The 12,337-nt window shown below is 36.8% G+C and overlaps 3 protein-coding genes across 3 annotated transcripts; 1 reads left to right on the forward strand and 2 right to left on the reverse strand.

Moving 5' to 3' along the window:
* The first annotated feature begins 256 nt into the window (after window positions 1-256).
* LOC18993172 lies at window positions 257-5,045 on the forward strand. Its single transcript, XM_006416665.2, has 7 exons — window positions 257-531; window positions 755-920; window positions 1,431-1,557; window positions 1,901-2,247; window positions 2,342-4,118; window positions 4,227-4,477; window positions 4,581-5,045. Exons 1-7 carry the CDS (start codon window positions 380-382, stop codon window positions 4,650-4,652), a joined length of 2,892 nt encoding a protein of 963 aa, XP_006416728.1. The 5' UTR covers window positions 257-379; the 3' UTR covers window positions 4,653-5,045.
* Window positions 5,046-5,300: 255 nt separating this feature from the next.
* On the reverse strand, window positions 5,301-6,708 carry LOC18993173 (CASP-like protein 2A1). Its single transcript, XM_006416667.2, has 3 exons — window positions 6,435-6,708; window positions 5,814-5,937; window positions 5,301-5,734 (listed from the first exon to the last, which is right to left on the reverse strand). The coding sequence occupies exons 1-3, from the start codon at window positions 6,650-6,652 to the stop codon at window positions 5,459-5,461; spliced, it is 618 nt and encodes a 205-aa protein (XP_006416730.1). The 5' UTR covers window positions 6,653-6,708; the 3' UTR covers window positions 5,301-5,458.
* A 3,224-nt stretch (window positions 6,709-9,932) lies between these two features.
* LOC18993174 (glutathione S-transferase U26) lies at window positions 9,933-11,343 on the reverse strand. The gene is made up of 2 exons (XM_006416668.2): window positions 10,914-11,343; window positions 9,933-10,516 (listed from the first exon to the last, which is right to left on the reverse strand). The coding sequence occupies exons 1-2, from the start codon at window positions 11,226-11,228 to the stop codon at window positions 10,172-10,174; spliced, it is 660 nt and encodes a 219-aa protein (XP_006416731.1). The 5' UTR covers window positions 11,229-11,343; the 3' UTR covers window positions 9,933-10,171.
* Between the last annotated feature and the right edge of the window lie 994 nt (window positions 11,344-12,337).

Consider the following 12,337-nt stretch of genomic DNA (forward strand, 5'->3'; position numbering starts at 1 on the left):
TCTCATTAACAAAAAAATACTTTTTTCTTGTCTGGACAAAGCTCTGATACTGGGCTCAATAGTGAAGCCCATTATAAATCGACCCGTCTGCTTCTACCGACCCGGTCGGTAAGTTTTGCGTGATTTACAGACGTGGCTACATATAAGCCGGAGATTTGTCCACCGAAGCAGCCGGATATAAATTATACATTATCGATAAGAAACGGATCCCTCTTTACTAAAATTAAATTAATATAAATTCGATTAATAAATAACGCTAAGAGAGAGAGAAATTTGTTACTTGAGACCTCGAGATTTTCTCTCTCTTGCCTACTGTGTTGAAAGTGAAGCCCGATACACAGAGAGAGAGAGAGAGTGTGTGTGTCGTTGACGAAGGAGGATGAAGGAAGAGGATGTGAGTTCGCAGAACGTAAACCCTACGAGTAACCGGAACAGTGTAGCCTCGGCGTCTGCTTCCGCATCAGCTACTCCCGTTGACAGATTCCGACGACGCGCTAGATCGCCTTCTCCCCCTCAAACTGCTGCTGCCAGGTAAACTCTCCACACACCACAGATCGAGTTTCAGAAGTGGGTAATTTTGGGTTTTTTCGATTGAATTCGATTCTTTTGTTGAATTTGGAGCCTAGGACGAGGCTTATCTAGGGTTTCGTTGTTTGAGATTTGTTTCTTCGCAACGAATTGCATCGTAATTTGAGCAATGCTTTTACTTTTTTGTAAGTTTGCTTAAGATTGATTTCAGCTCAATCGTTAACAGCTCTGTAGGGGCATCATCTCCTGCTGTTCTGGTAAACGCTGGCAGTGTGGACTGGACAGGTCACGGGCTGGGATCATCAGTGCGTTCCTGTAGACCTTGGGATAGAGGAGATCTACTTAGACGCCTTGCCACTTTCAAGCCTTCAAATTGGCTTGGGAAGCCCAAAGTATGAGTCTTTTTTTTCTCATTATATGCCCTTTACATGCATATTCATATCTCCCTACGCAGCAAAACTATATTTCCATTAAAAGAGGGAAATTCGTAGTGCATATCCTACCAGATTTAAGTTCAGTTCTCCTAAATCTAGTGAATATAGTGATGGATTCTTTGGTCTGAATGCTGATAAAAACATAGCAAATAGCCTCCTATGGATTCTTTTTTGGCGAAAAGAAATTTGGTATGGTTGATCCAACAGTATATTTAATGCGCCTTTACGTTGAGAAGTCTAAGCCTAGCAAGTCTTGGAAACGATCCGTGTATTTGATCTTAACCGGAATGAAAAAAATGAGGGAAAATAGTTAGGTTGCTTCATTTGTGGGGTTATTTACTTTTTCTTCTTTCTCTATTTTCAATTTTTCTTTTCCGTCTCCTGTGATAACTGTTGTAATTTCAACTGGTTGAAAGAAAGGTTGTTTGATTAACGGTGTGTCTTGTCATGGTATATTTTTGCTTACAGACAGCTAGTTCTTTGGCTTGTGCTCAGAAAGGCTGGGTTAGTGTTGACCTGGATAAAATTCAATGCGAGTACTGTGGATCCAATCTGCATTACTCTCCTCCTCAAAATTCGCTGAATCCTCCGGAAGGTCAATTCTTGTGTTTGTAAATAGACTTTATCTTCTTTTTCTTTCTAACTGTTGGCATCAGGCTAGGCAGTTTAAGTGTTCATTTTTCTCTTGTACTGCTATACAAAAAAAGGATAATTTCTCAGTCGTTCTGAGCATCTTTGGAGCCACGAGTTTACCAATAATAAACTTCTACCGATGAAAAGACTTTTTTTTGGGTCGTAGTCTCTGTCTTTTGCGTAGTCTCTCTATCTTTTGCGCTGTCATTTCTTCTCTGAAGCAAAAAGATGATTAGGCATGAATTATGCAGCTCTGTTATATATGCTGCTAACGTTTGATATTCCTTGTCCATCTTTGATAACAGCTGATAGCATCAGAGAAGAATTCTCCAAGCAGCTTGATGACGCTCATGAGAGCTCTTGTCCTTGGGTAGGAAATTGTTGTCCAGAAAGCTTAGTTCAGTTTCCTCCAACTCCTCCATCAGCCTTGATCGGAGGTTACAAGGATCGTTGTGATGGGCTCCTACAATTCTATTCTCTACCCATTGTTTCGGAATCTGCAATCGACCAGATGCGTGCTTCAAGACGGCCGCAAATTGACCGCCTTTTGGCACAGCCCCAAGTCTGCGCCAATGATGATCCCAGTTTCAGAATTGATACAATCTCAGCTGCAGAAACGTCCAAAGAAGAGGCTCTCAGTAATTACTCTCGTGTAAGAACTCAGGGATTTGTGCTGTTATATTTGTGGCATTTCACGCTTATTAGTCATAAACTGTACTGTTTCTTATTTGAGTTTTATCTTGTAGGCTCAAAAGCTGATAAGCCTATGTGGATGGGAGCCTAGATGGCTTCCAAATATCCAAGATTGTGAAGAACATTCTGCCCAGTCGGCTAGAAATGGATGCCCTTCAGGCCCAGCTAGAAATCAAAGTCGTCCTCAAGATCCTGGTCCAAGCAGGAAACAGTTATCGTCTTCTTCCCGAAAAGCCTCTGGAAATTATGAAGTTTTGGGTCCAGAATATAAATCAGAATCCAGATCGCCTTTGCTGGATTGTAGTTTATGCGGTGTAACCATCAGAATTTGGGATTTCATGACCACTTCTCGGCCGGCTCAGTTTGCGCCTTTAAATGCCAATCTTCCCGAAACAAGCAAGAAAATAGGAGTGACACGTGGCACTAGTGCAACAAGTGGAATTAATGGATGGTTTGCTAATGAAGGCATGGAACAACAGCAAAATGAAGATGCTGACGAGGCTGAAACATCAGTTAAAAGGAGATTAGTATCAAATCCAGGTATAAGTTTCTATCAAACTGCAGCTGGTGCATCATCTTCTGCGCAGCTGAACATGTCTGTGACGCGTGATAACTACCAATTTAGTGATAGAGGAAAGGAAGTTCTGCGAAGACAGCCTTCAGAGAGTGAGGTTGGTGATCGTGCTGCTTCATATGAATCACGAGGGCCTAGTACTCGTAAACGGAGCCTGGATGATGGTGGAAGCACGGCTGATAGGCCTTGTCTACGGATACAACATGCAGACAGTGTTGAAGGGACTGTTGTTGACCGTGAGGGTGATGAGGTTAATGACGATTCAGCAGGGCCTTCAAAGCGTACCCGAGGCTCTGAAGTGCATGAAACTTATCTTCCCTTTTATGGGCGAGATTTATCAGTGGGTGGGCCAAGTCATTCATTGGATGCTGAAAACGAGAGGGAAGTAAATAGAAGTGACCCGTTTAGTGAAGGAAATGAACAAGCTATGGCTTTCCCAGGTGCCAGAGACTCCGCACGTGTTTCCTCTGTCATTGCAATGGATACAATCTGCCACAGTGCCAATGATGATTCTATGGAAAGTGTGGAAAACCATCCAGCGGATTTTGAGGACGTAAATTATCCCTCTGTGGCGACAGCTCAAAGTGCCGACTTCAACGATCCTTCGGAACTGAATTTCAGCAATCAAGCTCAGCAGAGTGCATGCTTCCAACCAGCTCCTGTTCGGTCTAATGCTGAACCAGGCATTAGCAGCATAAACGACGGTGAGGAAGTACTGAACACAGAGACTGTCACAGCTCAGGGAAGAGATGGGCCGAGTTTAGGCGTCAGTGGGGGTAGTGTCGGAATGGGTGCAAGTCACGAGGCAGAGATCCACGGAGCTGACGTTTCGGTCCATAGGGGAGATAGCGTTGTTGGAGACATGGAACCAGTTGCGGAAGTCATAGAGAATCTAGGACAAAGCGGTGAATTTGCACCAGACCAAGGCGTTACTGATGATTTTGTTCCTGAAGAAATGGATCGAGAAGGTAGGCTCGGCGATAGTCAAGATAGGGTTTCTCAATCCGTTGCAAGGGCGGACAGTGGCTCTAAAATTGTTGATTCTTTGAAGGCGGAATCTGTTGAAAGCGGCGAAAAGATGAGCAACATCAATGTGTTGATGAACGACGATAGTGTTCACCCATCACTGTCTTGCAATGCGATTGTGTGTTCTGGTTATGAAGCATCTAAAGAAGAAGTGACCCAGACTTGGAATGAGTCTCCGCTCAACGCTGGCTTTGCACTCCCCGGATCAAGTTACACTGCCAATGGCCAAGGTCTGTTGTAATTTCTTCCTTTGGTTTATTAGGCCCTGCTGTTGCAAACTATATCACTTTAAAGAGTGCAATATGATAGTATATAAGCATATGCTGATTCATTTACAGGGCCTCCAAACGGAGATAGCAATGATGAAATTGTGGAGTTTGATCCAATAAAGTATCACAACTGCTACTGCCCTTGGGTAAATGAAAATGTGGCTGCTGCTGGATGTAGCAGCAACAGCTCGAGCTCTTCAAGTTTCGCTGAGGCGGTTTGTGGATGGCAACTTACTCTTGATGCCCTTGATTCGTTCCCTTCACTCGAAAATGCTCAAATCCAGCCAATGGAATCAGAATCAGCTGCATCTCTGTGCAAGGTTTGCACCAGCTTGCATCGTTTTTTCTTTAATTGTCTTTCCCAAAGATGATCTTGACACAGACGCTGCTTTGGTCTCATCTCTTTGTTCTCTTTGTTCGCAGGATGATCACCGAACTCCTTCCCAGAAGCTCTTGAAACGCCATTCTTTTATCAGCGGCCATGGGAAAAAGTAGGAAGTATACTTGCGAAACAAACACAAAAACAAGGTATCATTGCAAAGTTTCTTGATTTCAGACAGAAATCGATCTTCTATATATATAACCAAGTATGATACTGGTTAAGGTTCTTTAGCTTGAGTTTCTCTCAAGCAGTACAAATAAAGAAGTTTCCATAATCTCTCGGATCTACAGATTTTGTGTTTCTTTGAACTCAAAGCAAAAGTTTGTGTAGTAGTAAAGTTGAGGACACCCTAAACAGATTAAACTCAAGAAATCTAAGCTAATAATCTTATATTTAGTTTTTGTTTCCAAATATGTGTCTTCCTGTTTCGTCATATTTAATCATAAGAACTCTGTATCGACTATGGTTGGATTTATATCAATTTAGAAGATAATGGTTGCCTGAAACCGTTGTGTCCAGGTCAATTAGGCCGACAGAATTTCTCATTTCGCCGGTGATTTTGTATGATTTTCATGTTTTACCCTTAAAGGTATCCAAATGTTTTTCGTCTTGCTTTATATTGCTTGACATTAGCCTGAATCAACAACTTTACTCGGACTTTTGTACCAATTGATAAGATAACGAGTTCCTTTAACCGTTGTGTAGTGGTTACAAAATTTCTCACTTCTCCGGTAGTTTTGTATGATTCTCATGCTTAAACCTTGAATTTTAACCATGCCCACTAAAAAGGGAGTAGGGTCGTAAAAAGGATGAAAGCACAGTAAAAAGACCAAACATAAAACCATTCTTTCCCTTGATCAAAGTTAAAAGTGGAAATTATGACAAATTAGACAAATGTACTTTAAATGCTACGGATCGATCAACTTCCAAAGACAGCGGTTTCGACGTTCTTGGTAGAGTCAACGATGGTTGGAGGATCAAAGCGAGTAAAGAGCTTATAAGAAGAGATGAGAGAGAGAACGACATAGAAGCAAACCACGACGAATGTGATTACAACAGCAGCAGTAGCTCTATGGCAGAAACTGCCAAAGGAACTGCACGCATCGCTCCAAGTAATGGAGTCGTCTCCTTTGTAGGCTAAGTAGAGAACTTCGGTAGACACGGCTCCAGCAGCAAGAACCACATAGGTCAGAATCTGAAATGATCATGTTATGAAATTAGTTAGTAAATATTAAGCGGGTTATTTGATAATGTTTCGAGATCTAATATGAGACCTGGTCGAGACAGAAGAAGGTCCAAACACGAGTCATTGTGGATGAAGAACCAGCTGGCATGGCTGCAATGGCTGCTGAGAGAAGAGAGTAGCCTGCACATATTCCATTTGCGTGCACCAAGTACCTAATTGTAATTACATATATCATCATTATTACCAATAGAGAATTACTACTATTCTTTCATATCATAACCATTTGATCCTTCTGATTCAAATCCTATTTATGAATATACGTACGTGTCTTCCTAGTTTGGTTTAACTTTATTTTTATATGAATTTTGTTTGGTTTAACGGTCCAAATTAAGTAGTAAATCTGTAAATATTGAGGGCTCATTACAAACTTTAGCAAAAAAAATATAAATATATGTAAAATATATAGATAGATGTGATATAGACATGTATATATATACATAATTACAATCAGTCTCTTGGAACTACAACAATTTTTGTGTTTCCAGTGAAATTCGCTATAATAAACCCTAATCGTAAATAGTACGTAAGGAGATGTAAGTCTTGTTTTCTTTTTGGGTCGAAAAAGAGATGTAAGTCTAGATATTGAAGATAACAACATAATTTATATATCAAGTATCAACATAACAAGATTTATGTATGGAGAAGTTACCTGAAAGCTGAGAGATTGGAGTAAGAAATGGAGCCGAACTCATTAGTCTGAGAGTCTTTAAGCATGACAACAAGCGCCGCAACACAAAGCCCTACCGGAGCTAACCGGAGCATTGTCTCAGCTGTTCGGATTCCGGGACTAACCTCTTCACACTTCTCCGTCGCGGCACCATCGGATCCGCCGTGGCTAGCCTTGTGATGATCATTGTTCTTCTCCATTTTCTTCTTCAATTTTCTTTTTATTTCTCTATCTCTCTTTCTCTTTTGTTCTGGTTGCTGAGGGAAAATGTGGTTATAAACAAGTGGAGATGTGTGAAATTAAATAAAAGCTAGTGTTGGATCGATAGGGTTGGTGAATGCATTTAATTTCGATATTCATGACACTCCTCACACTTTCCTAGAATACAACATTTAAAGGCTTCTAAATTGACACCTACACTAAAAATGTGAAAACTGATCTCTCCACTACGATCTAGCTAGGCTTCAATTCATTGTAATATTAGTACAAACCAGTTTGTTGACAAACAAAAAAAAAATAGTACGAACCAATTATCCAGATGATTAGTATATACTGTAGTATATGATATCTAACGATTAATATCTTATTCGCTTCTCATTTTTTTTTGTTTCTTGACATCTTTTGTTTATCAGTTCAAGCTTAAGAACATTGTATTTTAATAAAATAAACGGACATAAGTATGTTATAATACCGGTAAGAATTTTTATCAAAGAGCCCCATATTTGAACTTTGCAGTAAATGATCAATTATGACAATAGATTTCTTCGTTTGTATATTTTCAAAAACGTAAACCGTGTCTTTAGGATATCAAAATTTTGAGCTACTCCAATCTCGTGATCGAGAATCTATAGATCCGGAAAAATTTGTTTCTTTCGTCGATAATAAATGTATAGAGTTGTGTGGCTACGTACGTTTTTCCATAATAGTATGGCTACTTGATTATTGATCTAATATAAGCAACTAATTCTAAAATTATAATCCACTGTTATTATTTTTTTGGTGAATCAAATAAATGCTATTGGCTGCAAAATTTCATAAGCATGGTATTCCCTCCAATTTTTTTTTTGTTTTCTTTTTGTAATACGTGGATCGGTTGATACATCAAATATGATATTTCTGGAAGCTTAAAAAAATGGATGATACTTTTTGAAAAAGAAAAATTCATCCAGAATCATTACATAACATCTAGAAGGTAAACTTAAAAGTTACGAAAAGTCAACAACAAGATATATAGTTTCTACTAGATGATGTATATTGTGAAGGGAACATGTACTACATATATTACATAGAGATCCCTATTACAAGAACTCATATTATCTATAAGACCATCAGCAATGCTAGTACCTCATTAAGAGTACTTAAACAATATAATAACATTAAAGTTATGTTAAGAATCTCAATTTAAAAATGAAGATTTTGTTGCCTTTAATGCAAGAATCTGTAATGGATTCTTCAAAAAAAAAAAAAAAATTTGGGCGAACCGAACTCCGACGCCGAGCAGCCCGCCTTTGTGTGTCAGGTGGAGAGAGTTCCGACGAAGGAAAGCTCCATGATACTCCTCGAAACCTCAGGGCTTGTGGATCGAAGCGAAGAGATAATGATTATGGATCGCCGTCGATGGCGTATTCGAAGCCGTGGAAACAGAGCATTATAAGGAAATTGGACGAGATATGTCTCGTTTCAGAGCGAATAATTCGATGGGTTTCACGAAATTACAAAGTCTTGGTCAACAGCGAAGAGAATTTCTCCACTCTATCATGGCGATGGAAAAAGGGAAAAGTGTCTAAAAAAGAAGAAAATTTTCTCGGAGAAGAAAGAAAGAAGAAAAAAAAAATTATCTCAAAGTTTCTATCCAATGAAATTATAGCACGTGGAATTAAGTATCGATTCTTATAGATTTTATATAAGCATCGATACTTGTCTTTTATTTTCTTTTTGATTTAAATTTGGGTTTAAGAATCCCTTAAAATTGGGTCAAGTACCCGCGTTGCTGATGCTCTAATCGTATATTGGGAAAAGTATATATATTTTGGGTCGGATTGAGACATGTATATATATATATATATATATATATATCAGTTGACGAAATTACATTTTGAGTTCTCCGAGCTAGGCCTGGGCACATTATCTGAACCCGAATAATTTATCCGAACCCGACCCGAAAAAGAGAAACCGAACCCGAATCGAAACTGATAAAATATCCGAACGGTTTTTAAATTTCTAAATCCGAAAAACCGAAACCGAACCAAACCGAACCGAAAATCCGAATGGATATCCGAAATATTCGAAATACAATTATATACCCAAAATACTAACTACAATTAGATTTAATAACCTAAAATTACAATTATAAATCCAAAATATGAATTATTTTTATTCTGAAAATGATGAAAAATCCAAAATAATTTAAACATACTAAGTTTTTAGTTATATTTTTAAAATTTTGCCAAATTTTATTTGAATTTAACTAATTTTATTTAAATTTAGTTATTTTTATTTAATTTTATTATTTTTTGGATATCCGAACCCGATCGAATATAACTGAACCCGAACCGAAATTCCAAAAATATTCGAATGGGTTTTAAATCTAAAAAACGAAAATCCAAAAAACCGAATTATCCGAATCGAACCTACTCCGAGCACCACGTGATATTAACGTCATCGAAAATTCAGGTTACTAGTGATGGATAGAGTAGTGATATTTTTCTTAATTATGAATTCAATAGCCTTTAATCAAACAATAGGAGACTTTTCCTAAATTACCCTTAAATAATTGAGGGATTCAAAAATACTAGTGATGGATTTGATAACGATACGAGACAGCTTAGCAACGTATATCAAAGTATTTGTTAAGTGTTAAATCAATGAAAGCAAACTTATGCTCAAGAAAAATGTGTAGAAAAACAAATAATAGACTCTAATTTTTTTCGTCCAAAAAAAATAAAAAACTCTAATCTTAATTTTCTAGGTTCCCCTTTTTTGGAATGTTAAATATTAAGCTTAAGTTGATTCATAATCTCCTTCACTCATGACCATGTGTCCATGTATCATAATCACGTGAGTCGTGGCTACCCCAGAGATAACTTATTTCAGATTCAAAATTTTATATGATGGATATTGCCATTAGTCACTTTTTTTTTCTTTCGAAATTAATTCAGAATCTCCACAACTGAAGATAAATCATGAATGATATAAGAATATTACTGATTGGTTTGTTGTACATTATAATATTATAAATTATAGAATTTGCTGTCAATAATAAAGAAATTGAAATGGGTCAATTACTGGCGATGATCTAAGAGACGTCTGATGATGTTGTTGACTTCATTTAGATTTATCTGTATTAATCTTTAATTTTCAAAGAAACGTAAGGATTGTGTTGGTTTCAATACTATCTTTTTTTTTTTTTCATTTTCTGTTTTAGTTCGAATTAGCTTTTGATGTTTTGTACAGTCTTATGGTAGAAAGAAAACAAGTAAAAGTAAAACTCTTTCCAGATTTTCAAGTCGGTCTTCTAAATTCGATTACAAACAATTCGGGATATTCATATTGAGCGTAAAACAAAACAAAAAAAATGTGTATTACAATATTAGAAAGTACACAAAACAAACAGAAGAAAACACAGATAAAAACAGAACAAAGCAGAGTCTTCTTGATACCGAACCATCTTTTTGTGTGTATGTGGTTCAGATGACAAATTTAGGCAACATAAAAAGATCTTACTCGGCTCCAAACTTCTTCCTGAGGATATTAGCATACTCGATAATCTTATCAGGATCAGCCAGTGCCTTGACAACACTCTCTCTCGCTAAACACCTCTTGGTCCACTGAGTCAATACCGGGAACTCTGTTTCGATACTGAAATCACCAAATTTCTCCATGGCTATGAACCAGCTGTAATAGCCCATTAATGCAATGTCTACGTATCCGAACACTTCACCACCGTAGTAAGGTTTGTCTCCGAGCTCTGTCTCAAGTGTCTTGAAATGTTCGAGCAATTCTTTCTTGGCTGCAACCTGTTCTTCTCCCTTTGTTCCCCATACCTTCCATGATGGGTCGTAAAACTGAACCAAAAAGCAAAAAAATTCACATAAAGTCGCAAATTAGGTCAGAGAAATTGTTTGAAAAACACTCATTTTGACCTTTTAGACCTCGATTGTTTAAATGTGTTTTGTTTTTTTCAGATGCAACCACAAGTTTAAACACATTGACATTTTTCAAATGTGTTTTGCTCTTTTTTGGACATCATTCTCTTTAGTTTTTTTATTTATTTTGGTATTTGACATTTGAGCATATGTAATCGTAAATATTTTAATAAATGCCTCAGAGTAAAAACTTATCACTTCGATGCTTTTTTTTCAACGGTGAATAATAATATATAATTAAACTTCGATTATTCTATTTTTATTCTAAAAAAGAATACTAAAAATCGGATATCAAAAGAGAGGAGGTTTATTAAACCTTTTTGTCGATGAAATCTCCCCAGAATCTAGCTTGAGCTTTCTGGTAAGGATCAGAGGGGAGCATTGGGTAAGAATCGGACCAAACCTCGTCGATGTACTCGAGCTGGATAAGAGATTCACAGATCGGTTTACCCTTGTGGATGAGAACCGGAATCTTCTTGTGAATCGGATTCATCTCGATGAGCAAAGGAGTCTTAACCCATGGATCTGTCTCCTTGTACTCATAAGTCACTCCTTTCTCAGCCAGAGCCATCTTCGTCCTCATCCCGAACATGCTTGGCCAGTAATCAAGAAGAATCACTTCCTCGGCCATTTTTTTTTTCTTTGAGATCCGGTTTAGCTCTGATCAATTAATGTTTTCAGTTACGCACTTATTATTATTGTGTGTTCTTGAAATGATAATGAGGATAAGTACTGAATGGTTTTTAGATGTTTTTATAGAGAAACCAAGAAAGAAGGGCTTCTTGTTTAGCGCTCCACGTAACATGACCGCATTTATCGTTAAATTTTTAAATATTGCTTTGTTAATTTGTTCTTTTAGAATATGCGGGCTATGCTGTTCACGTTTACGCCATGATTTATTTATTTTTTTTAAAATAATATACTCCCGATTACTTCGAGATATATGATTCTTCAAATCATTAAATGTCAACGAAATCAACATCTCGATTCGGAAGCAGGTGTCTGTACGTGTATTATTGAGAAATTTAAAATAAAACTAGTGGTACGTATTTTTAATTCTTGGAATGTGGGCTTTTTATTTTTGGCTTGTGAGAGCAAGACTAAAGTATGAAAATTACAACATTAATTTGGAATTAAATTAGAACGTGCATTAATCTGGATCTTTACTTAATGCTGCTTCAGCTGCATGGGTTGTTTAACGTGTGCATTCATCTGGATCCTTATTATTTTCAAAACTTTTCCCTCCTTAAGCCATTTAACAAAAAAAAAAAAATCCCTTATTTATCAATAACATGTCATATGCGAATTTAAATTCGATGATGATATAACAATGATATTAACACAAATTAATAATATTACTAAGCTAATTTTTTTTAAAAAAATACATGATAGAAATTATATTGGGTAGCTATTCTTATATCTATATTTTGAAATATACTAAGTCAAAATGTATTCCAACAAATTTTTAACCTACAACACAAATCATTCAACTCATACTTAATCAACTCAAGGTATTCTTAAGAATGATTTCATTTTTTTATTATAAAATAATACCTTTTAAGATACTTTAATTGTATCAAATATTTAAAGATATAGTGAATATTTGGAAAAAAATGTGAAGAACATCTAATATAATTATGCCCAACATCTCTTTGGCTGTTTATAATTAATTCCTATATCTGAAGACGCATTTTTCTGAAACCAAAACTTGAAAGTAACCCATATGTGATGCATATATAA

This window comes from Eutrema salsugineum, unplaced genomic scaffold (assembly GCF_000478725.1).
Source record: "Eutrema salsugineum unplaced genomic scaffold, Eutsalg1_0 scaffold_5, whole genome shotgun sequence".
NCBI classification, from domain to species: Eukaryota; Viridiplantae; Streptophyta; class Magnoliopsida; order Brassicales; family Brassicaceae; genus Eutrema; species Eutrema salsugineum.

Excerpts from the sequence above, each read along its gene's own strand:
- LOC18993172 (XM_006416665.2), top strand. The coding sequence starts at position 380 with ATGAAGGAAGAGGATGTGAGTTCGCAGAACGTAAACCCTACGAGTAAC. Across the intron at positions 532-754 it reads CCTCAAACTGCTGCTGCCAG|CTCTGTAGGGGCATCATCTC; the intron begins GTAAACTCTCCA and ends AATCGTTAACAG. Across the intron at positions 4,478-4,580 it reads CAGCTGCATCTCTGTGCAAG|GATGATCACCGAACTCCTTC; the intron begins GTTTGCACCAGC and ends CTTTGTTCGCAG.
- LOC18993173 (XM_006416667.2), bottom strand. The coding sequence starts at position 6,652 with ATGGAGAAGAACAATGATCATCACAAGGCTAGCCACGGCGGATCCGAT. Across the intron at positions 5,938-6,434 it reads TCCAATCTCTCAGCTTTCAG|GTACTTGGTGCACGCAAATG; the intron begins GTAACTTCTCCA and ends AATTACAATTAG. Across the intron at positions 5,735-5,813 it reads CCTTCTTCTGTCTCGACCAG|ATTCTGACCTATGTGGTTCT; the intron begins GTCTCATATTAG and ends TGATCATTTCAG.
- LOC18993174 (XM_006416668.2), bottom strand. The coding sequence starts at position 11,228 with ATGGCCGAGGAAGTGATTCTTCTTGATTACTGGCCAAGCATGTTCGGG. Across the intron at positions 10,517-10,913 it reads GAGATTTCATCGACAAAAAG|TTTTACGACCCATCATGGAA; the intron begins GTTTAATAAACC and ends TTTTTGGTTCAG.